Below are 22,948 nucleotides of genomic sequence, written 5' to 3' on the forward strand. Positions count from 1 at the left end.
TTTGCCATTTTTTTTGAATCTTCAAACCATATTCAAACAAGTTCATCCTATATTCATAGTTTTCTAGGGTTTTCACCTTAACATAATCATACATTTTTGAACCAAAACTTACATATTTTAACAAGATCATGATGTAAGAACAAGAAAACATACATTTTGTGACATTAAACATAACTCGGTTGGCCCTAATCATTCATAAGCCACTATTCTTTTAGCCATTTAAACATGTTATCAAGCTTTCATATGTAGAGGTTTACACATATAGTCAAACTTCACAATCTTCCTAAAAATCATGCATAATATTTCTAACCAAGCACTATCTAGTTCATACAACACAACATAAACCCTATGCACATAATAATCACTAACCGGTTGTGAAGAAGGAGAAGCCGAAAACAAAGAGAAAGGAACCGAGAAGATGGAGTGTCCGAGTGATGATCTTAACCGAGTTTCTTGTCCGAGATTCTTGTGCGATCCGAGCTTGGTCCGAAAGTTGGAAAAGGTTGGGATGTTGTTTGGGGTTTTCTAGTTGAGAGAAAATAGAAGGAGTGTGTGTTTGTGTGTTTGTGTAAAAGTGAAGGAAAGTGGGGAAGGTTAGGATTTATACTAGAGATCTCGAGTTGGGCTTGGGGGTTTCGGCCCAACCGGTTACGGCTCAAAGGCCCACTCGAGACCGAGTGGCCCACTCGCAACCGAGTGGTTGCGAGTCGTGGTCTCGGGTCGTGGTTTCGGCTCTCATATATATATATATACTACATATATACAACACGTAATATGCAAAAAGGATCACGTTTTCATTTAATAATATTTATATATACACAAAATATTACAAGATGTTCGTATGGAAAAACCTAGAGTGTCACATACTCTGCCATCATTGTGGAAGTTGTAGTTAACTGTTGTTTATGACTCTTCCATGAGATAGGTCCGCCTGCTAACATAAAGATGTAGCCCGAAGTGGATTTCTTGTCATCTTTGCATTTGGCAAAATCAGAATCAGAATAACCTACCACTTCTAAGTGATCACTTCTTCTATAAGTCAGTTTATAGTCTTTCGTCCCTTGCAGATATCTGAGGACCTTCTTAGCTGCTTTCCAGTGATCTAGGCCAGGATTAGTCTGATAACGACCTAGCATTCCAGCAATATAAGCGATATCTAGGCGAGTACAGACTTGAGCATACATCAGGCTCCCGACTACTGACGCATAAGGTATCTGGCTCATTTGCTCCTTTTCAACCTCTGTTGTCGGACACTGGAATGAACCGAAAACATCTCCCTTAACTACTGGAGCGACGGAGGGTTTGCACTGTTGCATGTTGTAACGTGTAAGGACACGATCTATGTAAGCCCTTTGGGACAATCCTAAGATCCCTTTGTGTCTATCTCGGTGAATTTCGATGCCAATAACGTAAGAAGCATCTCCGAGATCCTTCATGTCGAAGTTATGCGAGAGTAACCGCTTCGACTCATGCAACATGTCTAAACTATTACTTGCCAATAGAATATCATCTACGTAAAGGACAAGTATAGTAAAGTTACTCCCACTCATCTTGAGGTAGGTGCATTGATCCACTTGATTCTTCATAAAACCTTGCCTCTTCATGACTTCATCAAACTTGAGATACCATTGACGTGATGCTTGTTTTAACCCGTAAATGGATTTCTTCAACTTACAGACTAGATGCTCCTGACCTTCAGGTTTAAAGCCTTCAGGTTGTTTCATGTAAACATCTTCGTCTAAGTCTCCGTTAAGGAAAGCAGTTTTGACGTCCATCTGATGCAGCTCTAAATCAAAATGAGCTACCAGGGCCATAACAATCCTTAATGAATCTTTACGAGAGACAGGTGAAAACGTCTCTTGATAGTCAATTCCCTCTTTTTGAGTGTAGCCCTTTGCAACCAATCTCGCTTTGTAGTGTTCAACGTTCCCATTCGGATCCAGTTTTGTTTTGAACACCCATTTACAACCTACAGGTTTGGCACCATTTGGTAATTCGACTAAATCCCAAACATCATTTTTCTTCATGGATTCAAGCTCATCAATCATTGCTTTATTCCATTCAGAAGACTGATCACTACTAATGGCTTCATTATAAGAGATAGGATCATTGAGCTTTCCAGCATCCATTTCAGTCAGGTAGGTAACATAATCATCCCAATTAGTAGGCCGTCTTTGCCTAGATGACCTCCTGAGTTGATTATCGGGTTCAGCGGTGTCTTGGTTTTGAGCGTTTGATGTGCCTTCGTTATGAGGTATAATGGGTTCTGATTGTGGAGATGGAGTTTGTGCAGTGGCTTCAGGTGCAGTTGCATGGGGTACAAGAGGAGTAAACGGAGTAATGGTAAGCGACGAGTCTCTCCCCCCCGCGTCTTGTACTTCTTGCAATTCTTCGTAAGGGTTGGTACTGCTCCCACTGACCTTGAAATCCTCCAAGAACGCAGCACGCTTGGTTTCAACAATACGGGTGACATGGGAAGGACAATAGAAACGATAACCCTTTGAATGATCAGGATACCCGATAAAGAAGCAGGTAACTGTTTTAGGGTCAAGTTTCCTTAGGAAAGGATTATATAATTTTGCTTCAGCAATGCAGCCCCATACTTTCATATATTTAAGACTCGGTTTCCTTCCTGTCCAAAGTTCATAAGGAGTTTTAGGGACAGACTTAGAAGGAACTCTATTGAGTATATGAACAGCTGCTTTTAACGCTTCAGTCCAGAGGAATAATGGTAAATTAGTGTTGGCTAACATACTGCGCACCATGTTCATAAGGGTACGATTTCTTCGTTAAGCGACACCGTTCTGCTGAGGTGTACCAGGCATGGTGTATTGGTTCACAATCCCCTGGCCCTTACAAAACTCATAAAACGGACCAGGAGCTTGACCCACATCAGTATGTCTTCCATAATATTCACCGTCTCTGTCTGATCTCACAACTTTAATCTGACGATCTAATTGCTTTTCAACTTCAGCTTTATAATCTTTAAAAGTTGTAAGAGATTCAGACTTTTCCTTTATAAGATACAAGTACATGTAACGAGAATAATCATCAATGAAAGTGATAAATGAAGTATGTCCTGTTATACCAGCGATTTGATAAGGACCACTAATGTCAGTGTGAATGAGTTCTAATAAATTAGAGCTCCTAGTGGCACCTTTCTTATTCGCTAATGTCATTTTTCCTTTAAGACATTTGACACATGTTCCAAAATCAGTAAAATCGAGAGGAGGTAAGACTTCATCCTTTACGAGACGATTTAATCGTTCTTTTGAGATGTGGCCTAAACGTTGATGCCACAACATAGATGAAGTCTCTAAGTCTCGTTTCTTGTCCATCTTTGTGATTGATTCATTAATATTATATGACAACAAAGATTTGGAAAAATTATCATCTAGTTCTAATCTATAGAGACCACCATCCAGAATGCCAGTACCATAAACAACAGAATCATAGAGAATAGAGAGTTTGCGATGACCATGAGAAACGACAAAACCGTCCATGTCTAACTTTGGTCCTGATACAAGGTTCCGAGTTACCTCAGGAACATATAAGGTATCATAAAGTTTAATACATAAACCAGTTTTCAAAAATAATTGTAATGTTCCTATGGCCTTCACTTCTAATTCCCGATCATCTCCAACTTTAAGTGTTCTTTGGTTTCTTCCCAGCTTCCGGATTGTAAGGAATCCCTGAAGTGAATTGGTAACATGAACCATAGAACCAGAATCAAACCACCAAGAATTAGCAGGAACATTTAAATTAAAGGACTCAAGTATCATGAAAAAATCGTTACCTTTCTTAGCCAGCCACTCCTTGAAGTCAGGGCATTCCTTTTGCTTATGTCCTGTCTTTTTACAGAACTTGCAATAGGGTTTGCCTAAGGAGTTCTTAGAGCTGGAAGATGCACTTGTATTAGATTTGGATTTGTCTTTTGAACCTTAGAAGCATCCTTTCTTTGATAATTGTGCTTCCTCTTCTTTGAGCTGGAGGTGGTGAAGTTTGCAACATCAGTAGTGCGATCCATCTTCATACGCTCTTCCTCCTGCACGCACATAGCGATCAGCTCACTCATCGTCCATTTGTCCTTCTGAGTGTTGTAATTGATCTTGAATGCTTCATAGGACGAAGGAAGCGAAGTGATGATGAAGTGAACAAGAAAACCATCACTGATTTCCATCTCTAGACCCTTCAGCTTATTGGCCATGTCATGCATCATCATGATGTGTTCGCGAATGCCGCTCCTCCCATCATACTTAGTTGTCACCAGCTTAAGGATAAGAGTACTGGCGTGTGCTTTTGATGTTCCCTTGAATTGATCCTCCACAGAAGCCAAGTAGGTTTTAGCATCTTCAGAATCAGGAATGGCTCCTCTGATTGAATTATGAATGGTCTGCTTCATGAACATGAGAGACATGCGGTTACACCTAGTCAATTTATCATGGACTATCTGCTCAGCAGCAGTACTGGTAGCGGTAAGGTCCGCTGGTTTATTCTCTCTTAGTGCATAATCAAAGTCCAGCAGCCCAAGCGTAAGCATGAGAGCATCCTTCCATGCAGCAAAGTTATCACCAGTCAAAGGTGGAATCCCGCAATTGGGTGCTGATAGTGGAAATAAGATGAGCAAGTTATGATACAAGGAAGAAGTCCTAATGTGATCTAATGGGCATGTTATACTAAGGCAGGCATAAATAATGACCATTTTAATTATGAAGCTGTGATAATGTCTATTACTAACATCAAAATAATAGACTTAGTAAAATTCTACTTAAACGAAGACAAATCAGCTTTGGCCAGAAGTGTAATCATTTAAGTATGTGTGCAAAGTTATCGTGACAAATCAGCTTTGGCCAGAAATGAGACAATCACTTTAGTTATGCACTTGTCAAGCATGCTAAACATAAATGAATTAAATCAGCTTTGGCCAGAATTAAGACATTTCACTTTTGTAATGCATACTTAACATAGCTTTTATAATACTTGAACAATAAATAGGTGTATTAAATCAGCTTTGGCCAGAATTAATACATCAGAAGCTCATTCAAGTTAAGCTATTTTTGGTTTTGTAAGAATTATCTGATTCTGATTAATTAATTAAGTATTAACAAAACCAAGTATTTAATAGCAAACCACCTGTTAGCGCGGATCGAACTTGTGCGATCAGTAAAGCCCAAGTGTTGTGCGATCAGTGAGCCCAAGTGTTGTGCGATCAGGGAGGCCCAAAACTTGTGCGATCAGTAAGGACTTGTGCGATCAATAATGACTTGTGCGATCAGTGAGGCCTAAATAATTTGTGCGATCAGTAAGGCCCAATAACTTGTGTGATCAGTAATGCCTTGTGCGATCCACAAGTCTTGTGCGATCCACAAATCTTGTGCGATTTCCCTTGTGCGATCAGACCTTTTTTTTTTTTTTGAGATCTGATCTTGTGCGAATGTCTTGTGCGATCAGATCATATCTGATCTTGTGCGACTGTTAAGGGACTTGTGCGATTTGTACATTTATGATTTCGAAACCCATAATTAATGGCTGTTAATTGTGATAATAACTAAAACTCGAAATTTAAGGGATTTTGGGATAGTATTTCCTATTTTATTTTTTATCTAAACTTATCAAATGATTTCGAAAATAATAACTGAAATCTATTAACAGTTTTCGAAATTTTAATAGATAAAATTAAGATCAAACATTGGAAAAACATCCACTAATCCAAATTATATTCCAAATCTTAGGGAATTTTCGAGTTTCATCTTAGAACAATTGATGAACCCTGTTAAAAAAATAAGAACATAATTCTGGAAATCCGAAACCTGATTTTTTAATGGTTTTTGTAATGGATTTCGTGACAACAAGTTTAATTCTTTATGATTTCGAGTCAATTTATCAAATAACCTTTTCCGAAAACAGGGATTTCGGCAACAAAGAACTCGAAAACAGTTTTGATTTTAAGGCTTAAAAACTTCCATTTTCCAGATTTTTGATCCTAGAATAATGGATACAAAACCAGAACTGATTTATCAACATATGCTCTGATACCACATGTTGATCAGTTCTGTTTAAACTTAATGGAAAACATGAATAACATACCTGTTACAGCAGACAGGCCGGTAGAGAATCCAGTCAGAGATGCAGCCATCGAGTTCGACATACTTGTCAGGATGATCTGGTTCCTCCTTAGGGTGTAAGGTGATGATGGTAATGAAACCGATAGACAAACAAACAACACTAAAATGATAGAAACAGAAAGCTAGCAAATAACTAAAAAAGTGGTAAGAGACGGGATGTGCACGGTTCTATTCGATTATTAGCCTCAACCGAAACCGAAATCGTCAGTTAATCAACTTTATGAGCTAGTGGGGTTTCGGTTAATCGGTTAGTTTTATTCAGTAACTGTATCAGTTTTCGGTTCGGTTCATTCAATTTCACTTAATAATTAAAATCACAGTTAGGCTAAAATTTGTGTTTAGATATACATGGTTCTTGATTAAGAAAAGTGAATTACAACCGGTCATTTTAGATTCCTAAAGGAACATCAACCAACAAATATCCGGTTTCTGGGGTAAAAAGTCTAATTTGCGCTCAAATAGTGTCCACTTGGTCTAAAATAACTTTAGTTATGGAAAATGGCAGAATGTGTAAAGGTTTTTAAACAAAAAATACGAAAGTCCATTTTGAGTTTTCTGTATTTTTTTGGTAAAGAGCATACTTTACAACCTCGTACAAACATAAAAGACGTTTTTTTTTATAATTTACTCTAAAATTAATTATAGGGCTGGTTATTTTAATGCAGTTTGGTCAATTTAATTCGTTTTTTTTTTGAAATGTGAATTATTCGCGAATGTCGGAAGGTCTAGCATACGTTGTCTTAACCAGGTCTGCGCTAGAGAGCCCCCTTGCATAATAGATCCCCAATTCGGTTTTTTATCGCTCAACACCGATATGAATTGGTAGTTGTGCATTTTAGACCAGCTGGTTAAAGGGGCATTTGAAAATGTTGCAAAATACAATATAAATTTAAAAAAAAAAACACCCGAAATGGGCCTATCTATAAACTCGATTCTTGCACAATTAAAATAGGAATATCTCATGAACATAAGATGTTGAAACATGTTATTCTAACTCAGAAAATAATCCACAAGCCAAAACAGCATGAGAATAGGATGTGTTCAAGACTCTGGTTCCATCGCACCATCCTCTCCAGGCAAACCAAACAACCGAAGGTTTCGATCCATTGACCCAACCGCTATGTATTTTGCATCGGGACCAAATCTTACCGAGTTAATCTTACCTGCACTCTCGAAACAAAATGAAAATTAATATAAAAACACGTTCATTGATGAGATCAATCTATACGAAGAGCTGAGAGAGTGAGTGAATGAATGAATCAAACCTGTGCCAGACAAATCCGGGAATGTTTTAATACAGTTCCATTCAGACTTCACACTTGCGACTTGATAAACTCTGCAGTAATGCACATACAATGAAACTAAAATTCAATTTGGTAATGGCAAGTTTAACTTGATTGACAGGCTTGGTATAAAACAAAACCCAAATTGACCCATTTGTAAGTAAATGAGTAAAAATTACCACCTTTTGACACAAACAAAAACGAAGCGATAGTTGTAAGCATAAATTACCTTATGTCTGAACCTCCGATTGCTAGGTAACTTCCACTATGATCAAATTCCACTGCAGAAAAACAAGAGCACCAGATACATTAAAACGTCTCCAAACCTTAAGGCTCATGTGTTAGAAAAACAAGAAACTCCGAAAAAATCGACAAACGGGTCAGGTCGGGTTAACCGACTATCATTTTGCTTTCTATTTTGTTTGGGTATCGTGAACAATTAATATATTAAATACGAGTAAAATCACTATTGTTACAATAAGATACAACCTTCCTAAAAAAAATGATGTAAGGACTTAATCATGTCATTCAAACTTGTTTGACCTGATTTCACATAAACAGGTTGAATAAAAATTAAAGGAGGCTAAAATGTACCAGACTGAGTAGGAGTGTTCTCGTCATATAGGGAAAGAGTCCGGAAGTTTCTTAATTTGCGAAGATCCCACAGCTTAACACCGTCTTGAGCAGCAGTCTGAAAAATAGAAACAAAAATGTCGGTGCATATAAAACTAAACAACAGTTTTCATGAAGCTTCTGAAAAACGGACACTCACAGCAAGAAAGTAACCATTCTCTGAAAAAGATATTGCAGTTACTGCCCCAACGTGCCCGTCAAATCTTGCAACATTTGCCTGCAAAATAAAAAAATAATGACTCATGGGTAGATCCGTAGATGTAGCAATTATGATCAATTTAATTGTGAATGGGTCAATTTGGTTTATGTTTATATCTCTAACAGATCAAACCAGTTATAATTGGCTAAAAAGTAGTCAAATAGTCACGCAAAGTGTATTTTTTAAAAACCTAGATTACTGCTGAAATAATACAAGTTTGGTTATCAAAACTAAGGTACATATTTACAAGGGTAAAATGTCATTTTCGCTTCAGAGGTTTGGCTAGTTTTGCGTCTTTCATCCAAAGGTTTGTTTTTCCGCATCTGGATCCAAAAGGTTTGAAATCTTGCCATTTTCATCCGGCTCGTTAACTCCATCCATTTTTCTCCGTTGAGTCAGAGATACTTCCGTCTTTTCTGTTAACTTAAAGGGGAATTTGGTCTTTTTCACTTTATGTACAAGCATTTTGCATAATGTACAAGTATTCAAAATACCCTTAACGGAGAAAAAGACAGTAATACCCCTTACTTAACAGAGAAAAACAGATGGAGTTAACGAGCCGGATGAAAATGACAAGATTTCAAACCTTTTGGATCCAGATGCAAAAAAACAAACCTTTGGACAAAGTCGCAAAACTGGCCAACCCTCAGGGGACGAAAATGGCATTTTATTCTATTTATAAAAAAAATGTTTTACAAACAAAAAGTTTTGGGTCAGCTCAACCAACCTGATTCGACATGCAACAAAAAAATATAAGTTGCTACAATTTCTACCAACGGTAACGGTATGCATACCTGACTCTTGACGTCCCATATTTTAACAACAGCCCCAGCAGTGCCGGTTCCGAGAATGAGACCGTCAGGATGAAATGCTGCAGATGTATAACCGTCAGATGCAGATGAGTCTTCAACCTGATGATTAGCGCAAATAAATAATGATAATCTTAGTTAAGAAACCGTAATTACAAAAACGTGCTATATGTTTCCATGTAGAAAAGAAACCTGTGCGAGGCATAAGCTGGATGATAAATCGTAAAAGCACCATGAATTGTCAAGAGAAGCTGTAACAAAGTAGTTATTTGTAGCATGAACAGTCACAGCTTGCACCTAGCAAACAAATAAATGCATCATTATTATTAATTTTCCAAATGCCTACTTCAATAAAGATTAAAAACAGACATAACTGAAAAGCATTGTATCCTAGCCACAATGCTATATGTAGGTTAGATAGAGAGATTCATAATCGTACAAATTTTAAAGGTCGTAAGTTTCATGAGCATCTGAAGATCATACATTTAATAACACTCCTTGAATATCATATAATTTTATAGTATAGTGTATCACATTGTACCACAATATAAGGTTACACGCTATTGCTGTTATATACCTTCTCGTATAATCCTATGTTTAATGCAATATTGCAGTTACATACCATCTAGCTCTGTTCCATATAACTTTTTAATAGTTTTCTATGATATTATGTAATCCTACGCAATACAAGATTTCATATGATTATTATGCAACTTAACCATCCAATCATAATACCTTTGATTAAACGCAACTATCCCACTATATACACACATAAACCACATAAAAATAATACACGATTTAGAAGATTGACCAGGTAAAACGCAAACAAAGAAAAGAAAAAGGCAGCCATAATTTCCATAATTACCTCAGCTGTGTGATCTCTTAAGACATGCTTACAATCATAATTTCCATTTTCAGATCCTTGCCACACGCGCACTGTCTGCACGCACATAACGGTAAAACCTTAATGCAAAAGATACACTAAGCATCACAATTTTTAGTCAGCATAAAAACTCAAAGAAGCGTTTGCTTTTGATGGCTTCCAGTTAAAACTGTTCTCATAATTTATGTCATCAATTTTCAATTATACGCAGAACAAACGTCCACAAAAATTCAAGGATATCAACCAAGATGACCGAAAGAAGAAAATAAATTAGAAGTTGAGTAAAGTACATGGATAGTCCCTGTAGTTTACCAAAATTTTGGATTTGGAATTAGTCCCTAACTTTCCAAAAGTACACGGATGGTTCCTGTGGTTTGCACTTTGCAACACATTTAGTCCCCAGCTTTTTTCAAAAGTATATAGATGGTCCCTGTGGTTTGCAATTTGTAACGCATTTAGTCCCTAACTTGGACCTGCTAAAACCTTTAGATTTGTTGGTTGGGGACTAAATGTGTTACAAAGTCAAAGGGCAAACCACAGGGACCATCCGTGTACTTTACTCTTAAAAGTTCATTGTATATAGAATAAGCTTTAACTTTGAAGTTGAGTATAATTAACTAAACACTCGTAAACTAGTTCATAAAAAATAGAAGAAAGGTGGAGAAAGTTACTTTATCAGCCGATCCAGTAACAACCAGCTCTCCATCCGCCACAAATTTGACGCTGGACACCTAAGGAAAAAACAAATGAAAGTTTATAAATTAATTTAACAGTAACAAAACAAGAAATCAATATAAAGTGTCTACACAGTAGTGACAGCACCTTTTTAGAGTGGCCACTGAGTGTAGATAGAATCTCCCCTGAAGACCGGTTGAAGACTACAGCATTCGTATCAACTCCACCAGTAGCAATAAGATCCTGATGTGCATAATAGAGTATTCTTCATTTAACGAAATAACAAATTTATTATTCTAATATCAAGACGTTTTGAATTATAACTTTAAACTAACGCTCCAAAAGGCAGAGGTGGCTAGAGAATATAGTGTTCTTTTAAACAACTACATCATTAAAAATAACAAAAAAATCCTAACCACCCAATTGTATACACGTGTCGTTTTTCATATTAACTGTTTCCTATGTTTTTTTTTTCCAGAATTGATTAACAAAATATAGTCTTCTTTTAAACAAATGTTTTCAAAATGAGCCCCTAAGACTGATATTCTTATATCCTACGGCTTACTTTTTTACAATGAAATATAATAAAAATTATTTACAATCCAACTTTCTATATTGTCCTCTTTCATAGTCAGCTAATTACCAAACAAATATAGGAAACACACTATTTTTTAACATTGTGAGATAATTTGCCAATTTACTACACTTATCAGTTTATAATTTTATGTGGGTTGATGTAACATATATAAATCAAAACTATGTACAAATTATATACTAGATTTAACTAATTGTTTTTTGTTTTTACAATAAGCTACTAGTCCTAGTATTATAATACTAATTGTAAGATTTTCCAATAACAAATTAACAATAAAGTTAAGATTTTAGTAGAACTATAATCAGACAAATATTGCAAAGCATCAGGTATTTATAATCCATTAAAAACACATCAAGACTGAAGTCTGAACAAGATGACATGAATGAAAGTATTTATGCAAGTCAAGTTATGCCCAAATAACCAAGTGTGCACTTCAAAATAGGAAAATAAAGAACAAATGTGATAACTGCAGTTCAAAGTGTACCTTGGATTGATGGATATCAATAGATAAAATTCCAGCTTTGTTTGTTTTGTGAAGAGGATAACTGTTAAGCTGTGTATACCTCTCAACAGCATCCACGGAAGCTAGTGTCGGAGGAATCTGTAAAATAAAATAAAATAAAATCAAGTTTTAAAATTCCACGCCCGCTATTTCATGTTGAGCGATAAGGTAGTTAAAATTTAAGAAATAAAAGCTACTTATAATATATATACATATATATAGGTAAGGATTCCTATAAAAAGAGCATGTTTCGTACAAAGTGTAAGAAGTCTATGTAGGCCATAGTTATCAAAGGCGCGAAGCGCACTCTAGGCGCATAGGCACCGATTAGGGCCTAGGCGATAGGCGCAAAAAAAGCGTGGGCCCGAGAAAAAAAAGCGCACTTAAAAGAAAAAAATTAAAATATATTTCGTAATGAAAAATAATATTTTCTTCAAATAAATTAAGCAAAACTTGAATGTAACTCCAAAAAAAAAGAATATAAAAATAAAATAACAATAAAAATAAAATAAAATTTGCCTATTAAGAATTTACTTAATAAAAAAACATTATGTGTGTCTCCTAATTTACTTTCAACAAGAATGTGGGTCGTTCAAAAAAAAAACAATAATTGCCTATGAAGAGTTTAGGCAACACGAACTGAATAGTCCTGATATTAAGGACTGAATAATGTTGGTGGTAATGTGATATACGAACTTAAACTTACAGCCCTATAAATACTGCAGAAAAAGTGGAAATTACCAATTAAAAAAAATAAAAAGCATGAAACAATAAATACGCATGGGATGAAATGGCTGCGCTATAATTACCTAGGAACCATAAGCGCATTTAATGAGAGTCGCCCAGAAAAAGCGCCTAGGCGCCAAAAGCGCTCGCTTTTGACAACTCTGATGTAGGCATGATGTTTTAAATATATATAAATGGGATCACTTTCAAATGAAAACCCCCCTTGAGTTGAGAGACCTCGTGAGAACCCTACTTCCAATGTGAGTTTTTCAACCAAATGTTGCACAAAGGTAGAGTAACACCTAACTAAGACGTGTAAAAAAAAAGAAAGAAAAATTACAGCCAGTTTTTTTTCAACATGTAGGTTTCATATACCGGGGTATAAATCACTGTAGCGGCAGAAGCAAAGTGATTCTGCCCCACCGCAAAATACGGGCTATGATTTTTTTTGGAAAGGTAATTTAAAAAAAATGGTAAAAAATATTTGAAAGTCGAGTTCTCACAACTCAATTTAGTTCCTATTTTAACCATTCCCTATATATATATAATGTTAACTTTATACTTTTTATGTATAAATTTACAAGTTTAAAGACCAAATGTAAACTGGTGAAAATAGAGGGTGTTAAATGTTAAAACATACAAACTAATTTTACACTTTTTATGTACATTTTTACCAGATTTAGGGACTAAATTTAAACTACTAAAAGATAGAGGGATCAAATGTTAAAATCCACAAAGTTATTTAACACTAAAAGGCTAAAACGCAAGAATAGCGTGGCCGCTTTTCTTCCTGGTTTCCGGCAGAAATTGGTAGCACCGGAGCCGGAATTCATTGTTGGAATCCCGCTATAATCACACTATGGAGTCACTAACTACCAGATTGCAAGATATGTGCAATACGCTATGAAGCGCGCGATAGCAAACGCTATCTTCGCTAACGATAACTATGCTGGAAAGCAGCAACTTTTTTCAGAATAGAAAGGGATACCTGTCGTTTCTTTCTTAGCTGTGAAAGTGCAGCATTGCAATCGGTCAACTCGGTAATTATACTGGCTGATATTCCGGGCCGGATCTTCTTACCATCGGGACCCAACGCATCATCCTCAGCAGCTATCCCACCAAATACTTGATTAAATGAGACATTAAAAAAAGCAAATTACAAAGCTCAGAAGCATAGTAAATATATAACCTCTTTTCCCGTTGCTCAAAGCAGAAGCACTTGCTGCCACTGCTGTTGATGCTGCCATTGGTGCTTGCCGTTCTAAATTAGCAAGCATTGTCTTGGCTTCATCAAGTTCTTTCTTTAATCTTGCGATTACACGGCATGCTGAATCATGCTGTTATAAAAAAAATGAGCTGTGGGTGAACACAAGAAACATAAACCAAAAATTTACAGAACAGAACACTGATACCCAAACACGCATAGAAACAGAAACCGAAAACCGACCCTAAATGTTGAATCAGGTTTCCGTGTTTCCAGCCATCAGTTCTTTCAGTTCCATTCAAAGACCGAACCTGACTTTTAAAGGGCAAATTCGATTACCAGCTATCCATTACGGATTCATTTTAAAGCTATTCTAAATTTAAATCAAGGTGAGCTCTTTATTGATTAATTTTCATTCCAATTTAATGTATTGCCATTCCTAATTCGGTTTCAATTCAAGCTGCAACTATTGTATTTTTGTTATACCCAATTTGGTTATATCATTGATATGAAATTGCAAGTAGTTCATGCTTGATGGGTTGAATTGAATTGAAAGAAAAACAACAATTATAATATGTACCTCTTGTGTTGATATTGAAAGAAAAATAGAACAAAGGTATGTGAAACAAATTGAAAGAAAAACAACAATTATAATATGTACCTGATGTGTTGATACAAAGATGGTATTGAATATTCGAATTGAAAGAAAAATAGAACAAAGGTATGTGAAACAAATATGGTTTTCAACAATTCTAATATGTACCTACTATGTTGAACGAAAATTGGTTGAATTGAATTTGAAACTAGGCAGCCTGATATAATAGAAGAAAAGAAAACCCTAGATATTTAGTGTAAATAATGCGCCACATTTATCTACCCTTCGTTGTTCGTTATTTGGATTGGGTTTGGGCCGGCAAAAAACAACAATCAGTTTTCTTAGTTTCAGGCCGGTTAGTCCGGATTCCGTTTTCCATGGTATGGAACCAAGAACCGACACAAAACCGAAAAAATAAAGAACATAAGAACTGACTGTTAACTCTTTGTAACGGGTCGGGGTAGGTTTCGGTTCAATATCGGTTATAAATTCGGGTTTTTCCGGGTCAGACCGAAATATGCTCACCCCTAGAGAAAGGTGTTGTTTGTTTTTTAAGAGGTAAAATGTTTGCAGCCTGCGGACCACATATGCAGACATCTGTAGAAGAAGAGGTGGACCAAACCTCTGCAGAATGCAAGAAGGCTGATTGTTTTTTTAACACATGCAGACTTTAAAAATAAACTGGTGGTGATGTACCAACGGTAGTGGTGGGTGGTGGTTGTGGTAGGCGGTGGTGGTGGGTGGTGGTGGTGATGGACGGTGGTGGGTGGTGGACGGCGGTGGTGGTGGTGATGGACGGTGGTGGTGGTGCTGGACGGTGGTGGTGGGTGGTGGTGCTTAACCCTTTGCATACCTTAGAAGATCTTAAAAGTGGTTGGGCCAAGTCTGCACCAAGAAGAGCTTGCGCAGACATTTTTTAATGAAACGTTTTCGGAAAAACAAACATTCTGCAGATGACAATGTCTGCGCGTGGTCTGTGTGGCGCAGACAGAAGAGGTTGCGCAGATATTTTTTAGAAAAACAAATACCACCAAAAAGTAGGCAGTCCAGTTATGCTTTAGCTGCCCTACATCAAAACTAAAATAAACTCGTGACATGTGTGTGTTATAAATACAATCTGTACATGTAACTCATCTTTTCTTGCAAAGTGCAAGACTTTGACTCTTTTCTTTTCAATTGTGTTATAAATACAATTTGTACATGTAACTCGTCTTTTCTTGCAAAGTGCAAGACTTTTGACTTTTTTCTTTTCAATACTTGATGTTTTTTTAAAGGTGTGAATTATTCGCGAATGTCGGGGAGGTCTAGCATACGTTGTCTTAACCGGGTCCGCGCTAGAGAGTCCCCTCGCACAATAGATTCCCAGTTTAAACCCCTCAATGAGAAACCCCTGTCACCCAGACTAGAACTTGAGACCTGAACTTGAGACCTGAACTTGAGACCTGGAGAGGAGAACTCACCCAGGCCCACCATGGGTGGAACTTAAATACCCATGGCCACCACTAGAGCACTAGTGATGGTTGGAATCTGATGACCTAACTATACCATACAAAATATCTCTCTGTTTGTACAAAGTACACATTGGTGCGTGAATGCAATGTACATCATATTAGCATAGATGACTATAAGTACTTTAAGAAACATGATGCGCTATCTTGAGATATGTGATACATCCTAGTGTCAGAAGCTCACAGATACATCAAAAAAGAAGGCTTGCAAAATGCAAAAAATCTGAACATTTGAACAGAATATAAGATCCAGGGTGTAACGACTGATTATTAACAGTACCTGATATAAACAGTGACTAAGCTCTTGCCTGGTCGTATGTAGTTGTTGCTCTGATGCAAAAGCAGATAACACCAAAGCATCCCATTCCTACCATCAAGTAAAAAAAACAACAGAACATTAAAGAGCTACATTTATAACCAGTTAATATCAAGGTTCTTAATTACATGTCCGTGTTAGTCCAATAAAACAAGACAGAAATAAAAATGATCATGCACCGTAAATAAAATTTTAAAAATACTGCAAACACATACATTCTGGAACATTCCAAGCATCCCGGGAATACTTGCAGCCTGCACCGGTCTAGGTTTCACTACCTGCATGCATATCCGTTAAAACCATTAAACTACAAGATTCCACGTGAAACTAATGATTAAAACCAACTTTAAATAATAAGGTTTGAGCATAAAGTCCAAGAGAAACGAACCTTTCCAGTTTTTATTGGAACAAGATCATCCACCGCTAAAGTTTCCCCACTTACTGGACATTTTCCATAGTCCTAGTCAAAACAAAGTAAATGACGTCAAAAAAGATTAGGACCAGTAATACCAACAACACTTAATCTTTAATAATGAATTTTGTCACAATCTATCATTCAAACTACTTCTTTCATAAACTAGGGGTGTATCTTAGGTGAGCCAGACCTTAACGACTAAGCTCGAGCTCAGTTTGGTTCACGCACTATTTCTAAAACTCAAGCTCAGCTCGTGAGTAGTTTTTCGAGCTAGATAAGTGAAAATAAAGCTCGTGCTCGTGCTCGTTTATTAAACAAGCTTATTTTTAGGCTCCAGCTCGTTTAATCTCGGCTCGATTCAAGACTGTAGCAAGCCGATCTCATTGTTTGGCTACGTTACTCCCCTATCAGAAACTAACTCCCTATGTTCCATAACAGTTGCAAATTTGGGACTATCTAAAACAAAATTTAGCATACAACATCAATTGGTATCCACGTTTTGGTTTAACCAGTTCAATTCTAAATCTATGCAGTAACAATTCTCAAAGTCCCTACAGTTTGTTCTAACTCTAGGGAACACAAACTTAAACTATATTCAACAAGATTGCTAACATAAACCCTAGAAACAGTAAAACAACTCACCAGTATGTGCCGTTCGATCAACCGCTTCTCGAAAAGCAGTCCGGATGACTTAGAAACAACAGGTTCTTCCGGCACCTCGCCAGAAACTGTAATAACAACACAGAGCAACAAAAAGGTGAAACAGATAAGGTAAACAGCAAGTGAAATGATATATGTATATGTGTAGAGATAGATGCTTACTTGAACAAATCATGGTGGAATGAGAGAGAGCTAGGGTTTCACAGTCGAACGGTGGAGAAGAGGAGCGGGAAGTTGAAATGGATCGGGATGTGTTTCCGACTGGAAAAAAAAAATCAAACCCAATCACTTGTGGAAAACATAAGAGTATAGAAACCCTAAATACAATTTTTTTCTTTTCGTTTTTTTTAATGTAATCATAAACCCTAAAAATATAAATAAGTAAAATAAAATCATAAACCATAAAAATATAAAGATAAAATTGTAAAAATTAACCTTGAGTAAACTGCCATTTTGGTCCCTGTGATTTGGTCACTTTTGCCACTTTAGTCCAAAACTTAAAGTTTTTGTATCTGGATCCCTGTGGTTTCAGTTTTATTGCTATTTTGGTCCAAAAATGAAATCAAGTCATATTTGTCTTATAAAATCCTGCTATTTTGTCCTTTTCCGCAGGGGCAAAATGATCATTTCTTTTTTATAAATAAATACCATATTTTATAAGACAAATATGACCTGATTTGCCTCTGAGGAAAATGACAAAATTGCAGAATTTTATAAGACAAATACGACCTGATTTTATTTTTGGACCAAAATGGCAATAAAACTGAAACCACAGGGACCCAGATGCAAAAGGTTTGAGTTTTGGACTAAAATGGCAAAAGTGACCAAACCTCAGAGACCAAAATGGCAGTTTACTCATTAACCTTTATGTTATAACTAAACTGAATTTCATATATTTCACTATGGAATCGGTCGAATCCAACCTTAATGTTCATGTTTTGTTATATTCTATGACATTTACAACTAACATCGTCCAAAAACTCAGTTAAGTTACCTCACATGTTTTGCATGTGATGGCTTTTTAGTCATTTTAAAATCTTATTTATTTTTTATTTTTTGTTAATCCTAAAATATCAAATGTACCTATTTTACATTACCTTATTAAAGATAAATTATTCAATAATTGTTTTACCCTTTTTCTTACTAAACTTTCAATTCGCTTCCATTGCATATGCAAATTATTCCATGAGAAGTGAGATTAAATGGTGTTTCTTCCTTAAAACAAAATAAAACTCAATTATACCGCATGTCGTTTTTTTACATACCCCTCAAAATAGCTAAAAATTATATCCTTCCATGGTTAAGGGGGTATAAACATATCCGCACATACCCACGAGCACACGTGGAATATGCGGAGATGACACACACGAGCCCGTACAGGTGTGTCAGATACTCAGAACCAGCATTGTTCTTTGGACTGAACCGCATCTCAGGAACAGGTAAACCGCACTGCCTTCATTCTCTTCAAGCTTCAAATCCCTCCTGTCCGGTTCACAACCACAGAGGGTGCATAAACAGCTTCTTCAACAAAAAGAATGAGGGGAATGTACACGAACGCACGTCAGCAACCCTGACTCCTGATCCTTCAAAAGCCACATCCGAGCAACACACTCGTTTCAAGCAAGTATGAGGTGACAAAACCGCAGACACTCATGAGTCGCTGCGGACACACCCATAACTCCGCAAATGGTTGCTACGGAAGAGCCACAGCTAAGTCATCACACAGATGAACGAAGCTACTTCAAGGAAAGCTCCTCGGCATTGGAGCGTGAAGGAAAGTGGCTAAGGAACAGATGCAAACGAGATCCCCACTCACATAAAGAGGTCTCGTCGAACAACAAGCGACCGAACAGCGGCAACAAGTCTGCTTATGACTTTGTTAACCTACTTGTAAAACGGATAGAATAAACAATGGTGGGCATGACCATGCCTATGACCATGTTTATTTGACCATTATTCAGATTCACATTGTTCGACCAAACATGGCCAACAATGACGCAAGTATCCAACATTGTTCAGCCAGCCGTGGCCAACAATGTCAAGCAACGAGGTAACCGCAAAGGACGTCCGGTTACTTGAGAGCTAATTGGAAGAACATGAACACCCCACAAAAGGGATCATCATTACATGTCCAATTACTACTGAAGACCACTCTCTTCTTCATTCACCACCTCAAAGGTTGGTTCGAAGTTTGTGCACATCTTCAACCACCATCTCAGAGGTTGGTTCGAAGTTTGTGGACACCCCCAGCAAGATCTCAAAGGTTGGTTCGACACACCAACAGGTGGCACCCAACCCTGATGAGCTCAGAATCAGGTAGCCTATGCTACCATATCAAAACCCGAGGCTGAGAATTTCGCATCAGACGAAACTTTCTCACCGGTACGGAAGAGGCGTCACATGACTCTTCCGGATCTCCAGCTTGATTTACGAAGAGCAAAGACCATCTACGTGGCCTAGAATCTTCTCCAGACTCCAAACTACCTTCTACACACCATGGTCCAGTACTCCTCCCACATGCAACTTGCATATGGCAGCAACACTAGACTGGGGGGACTTGAAGGGGTATGGTCCCAGATCTCCCGTCAGCACGACCGCGAGTGACCATTACCCTTATCAAAACCCCCACTAGCTAACAACCTACCTGTGTCCGTGCGGGAATGCGCAGACACAGTAGTTGAATCCAATCTGCCCAATGATGGAGGACTTACCTGGAGAATGAGAACGGTATAGTGATGCGGCACGGCACCGCATCTGGTGTATGAAAACGGAAGTATTTACAGCGATGCGGCCTAGCACCGCATCCCGTGAACACTTCTATCAATACAAGGGAGCTGGATAACAGCAACAGTCACCATAGACGACGATGCGGCTTGGCACCGCATCTCGCGTATTTCTTGATCAAAGAGTGAGACGCGGAAACATCTACAGTTACCGCAAACAGCGATGCGGCCCGCACCGCATCCTGTGCACTCATTAAGTGGGACTGACACCACAGAGCAAGTAGCACCAATGGCAGCCGCCTGTCAGGTCTACGTAAGCAACAGACTGACGTGGCTTCACCTCCACAGCCGACATGCCTGACACACCTGCAAAGGTGCAGCATGTCGTCAGTCTATCCATACACCGCCTCCTTCACTCCTCGGCTATAAATACCAACCCCAAACCAGGTTTGAGGTATCTCTTCACAACTCTCTCACTACTACTAATATCACACTTTGCTTCCCAAGCAAATTACTGATTCTCACGCCGAAGAGTGGTAACAAGGAGCACCCCCCCACCACATCCTCCTTGTTACGAGTCACGGTTTGTTTCCTTGTGCAGGAGATCAACCAGCAGGCGACCCAGCCAGCGATCCTCGAGAGGAAGGGATTAACCCTTCTTGACGAGACCAGTGTGTTAACCCTGCCCGGTTAACCATTGTTTCATCAGTCCCCTTTGACATGACAAGTAGTGTTTGTATAGGTGGAGGGACGTTAGTGTACCGTGATTGGTGACATGTCGATTGCGGAGTGTACATGTTGTCGAGTCTGTCATCAGCTGTGAGTGGATATCATGGAGCAGTGAATGGCACACACCGATTGGCTACATGTCACTATCCATTTATATTTTTTGTCGCATGCACGATTATTCATCATGGGAATTGGTTAGGTAGAGGCTGGCGCATGCTGATTGGCTGCAGACTATTGTCACTTATATTGGATGTACTTTCATGAGTTGTCAAGGTTGCGCGTACTCAGGGACGTCCCACGCAGGAACATTGGAACAAGCTGAGTGTTTTTGACATTAAGTGTGGAAATGGCCCTGCGCATGTATGGTTTGCGCGACATTTGGGACCATACCCCTTCACTCTAAAAAAACATGATGTTCTTATTTAAAAGGGTTGTTATTATTAAACTTTGGTTACATATAGTGAAAAGAAACTTGTTTGTCTTACCAAGATATACAAATTCAGCGATCAACTCAAGTTTTACAAAAAACAAAGTAAGGGTGGATGGTGTGGTTCCAATTTCCTCAGATCTACCCGTGTGACACGTCAACGCCTTGGAAGCACTATATGTAATAACTGGATTTTTTTAATTAAATGCCTCTTTTAGAAGAAAAAAACTAGGAATTTAAAATCTAAATATTAGTAAAAGACTACAAATAATGCCACATGGCATTGTCTCCTTCAACCTCATAAATTTTATTTATATTTGTTTAATATATTTTTAATATTAATAACCAATATATAATATCACTTATCTTTATCTTTATCCTTATCTTTATTTTAATATTAATAAATTCAATTAATAAGTAATAATATTATAATATCTAAATGTAATATCTAATAAATTATTAATATCTCTTGAACTAATAGGAAACTAATTAATTCATAAATATTAAAGAGTAAATTGTCATTTTAGTCCCTGAGGTTGGGTCCAAATTGCCATTTTAGTCCAAAAGTTTTTTTCTCCTCTGGGTCCCTGACTTTTCCATTTTCTTGTCATTTTGATCACATTGTCTAACTCAGTCTAAAAATCTGGTTATAAACAGGGGTATTTTTGGCATAACTGTTGTGTATTGATAACCAGAGGTAGTTTACAACATAATTTACAAACCTCATAATGATTTAATGCAAAAAATACCCCTGATTATAACCTGGTTTTTAGACTAAGTTAGACAATGTGGTCAAAATGGCAAGAAAAAGGAAAAGTCAGGGACCCAGAGAAGAAAAAAAAAACTATTTGGACTAAAATGACAATTTTGACAAAAACTCAAGGACTAAAATGGCAACTTACTCAATATTAAACTAATCAAAGAATAATACAGATAATAAATAAGTATTTAACAATTAACTAGAGTTTGCTTTATTAATATAATAGTTTATTTAAGTTTTTACAAAAATAAAATTTTTAATTTTTTTTTGTAATTTATAGTGTTGTATCTCATGTATACGGTTTTTTTTTTCTATTTTCATTTCTAACCCAAAACTTTTACTCTTTTGCAATTTAGACCCTTTGTTTTTTACTTTTAACCGAAAGCTTTTCATCTTTTGCAATTTAATTCCAACTGTTTTTATTTTTCAGTTTTGGTCCACCATACTTTTCATCATTCCCAAGTTTTTCGTTTCGTTCTAAATTTTTTGAGTTAACGCACAGCAACGTGCGTGTAGGGTTCAACATTTTTTCGAGTCTTTTTGCCGTTTGGCCCGTCGCAACACATCAATATTTCTTCATTTGACAAGTTCGTCGCAACGCGTAGGTCTTGGATTGACTTAGTTATTTTTTCTATGTTTTAAGTTTCGGTTTAACTTCTCTACAACGAGCGTGCGTGATTCAAAGATTTTACATCTGCTTTTAACTCGGCTTTATTTTTTTCCGTTTTTATTTATTTTGTTTTTACGAGCTTTTCTGATGTTGGTGATCGCTGATAGTGGTATAACATTGGTACTGCTTGACACAGTTTTACGACAACCGCTATAACGCGGGGGTTTAATACTAGTAACTTATTATAAAGAAATAACAAAATCCAGTAATAGTAAATAATAATATAGTTGTAATAATACAACCCTTGTAAATTAAGAATGCGTAAAAGATAGAAAAGCTGTAAGGAAAAATTTTAATTAGATGGACGAGGATTATTCTTGGATAAAATATATGCATGAATTATTTATCTCAGCAAATAATTTTTGCAATTTGCATCAACTATAACCTTCAACTCTAACTATAAATAGAGAATTTTTCTATACTAATAAATGAAAATCTTTTTGTACACGTGTCACTCTCTGATGGGTTCTCTGTTTTAATAATAGTATTACATATTAATTTTTGTACACAA

At 37.0% G+C, this 22,948-nt stretch overlaps 1 protein-coding gene across 1 annotated transcript; it reads right to left on the reverse strand.

The window, feature by feature from the left end:
• Nucleotides 1–7,013: 7,013 nt before the first annotated feature.
• On the reverse strand, nt 7,014–17,446 carry LOC110890703 (pre-mRNA-processing factor 19). The gene is made up of 18 exons (XM_022138328.2): nt 17,291–17,446; nt 17,111–17,196; nt 16,442–16,513; nt 16,269–16,331; nt 16,018–16,104; nt 13,620–13,767; nt 13,419–13,540; nt 11,687–11,803; nt 10,755–10,850; nt 10,604–10,663; nt 9,915–9,989; nt 9,242–9,346; nt 9,035–9,151; nt 8,181–8,258; nt 8,003–8,099; nt 7,638–7,689; nt 7,391–7,461; nt 7,014–7,288 (listed from the first exon to the last, which is right to left on the reverse strand). The coding sequence occupies exons 1-18, from the start codon at nt 17,301–17,303 to the stop codon at nt 7,167–7,169; spliced, it is 1,581 nt and encodes a 526-aa protein (XP_021994020.1). The 5' UTR covers nt 17,304–17,446; the 3' UTR covers nt 7,014–7,166.
• Between the last annotated feature and the right edge of the window lie 5,502 nt (nt 17,447–22,948).

Source organism: Helianthus annuus, chromosome 11, assembly GCF_002127325.2.
Source record: "Helianthus annuus cultivar XRQ/B chromosome 11, HanXRQr2.0-SUNRISE, whole genome shotgun sequence".
Lineage (NCBI taxonomy): Eukaryota > Viridiplantae > Streptophyta > Magnoliopsida > Asterales > Asteraceae > Helianthus > Helianthus annuus.

What these genes read in the sequence shown, in the direction of transcription:
- LOC110890703 (XM_022138328.2), bottom strand. An exon ending in TTCCAATAAAAACTGGAAAG is followed by an intron (nt 16,332 to 16,441) that starts GTTCGTTTCTCT and finishes ATATGCATGCAG; the next exon opens with GTAGTGAAACCTAGACCGGT. An exon ending in ATCGGAGGTTCAGACATAAG is followed by an intron (nt 7,462 to 7,637) that starts GTAATTTATGCT and finishes GCATTACTGCAG; the next exon opens with AGTTTATCAAGTCGCAAGTG.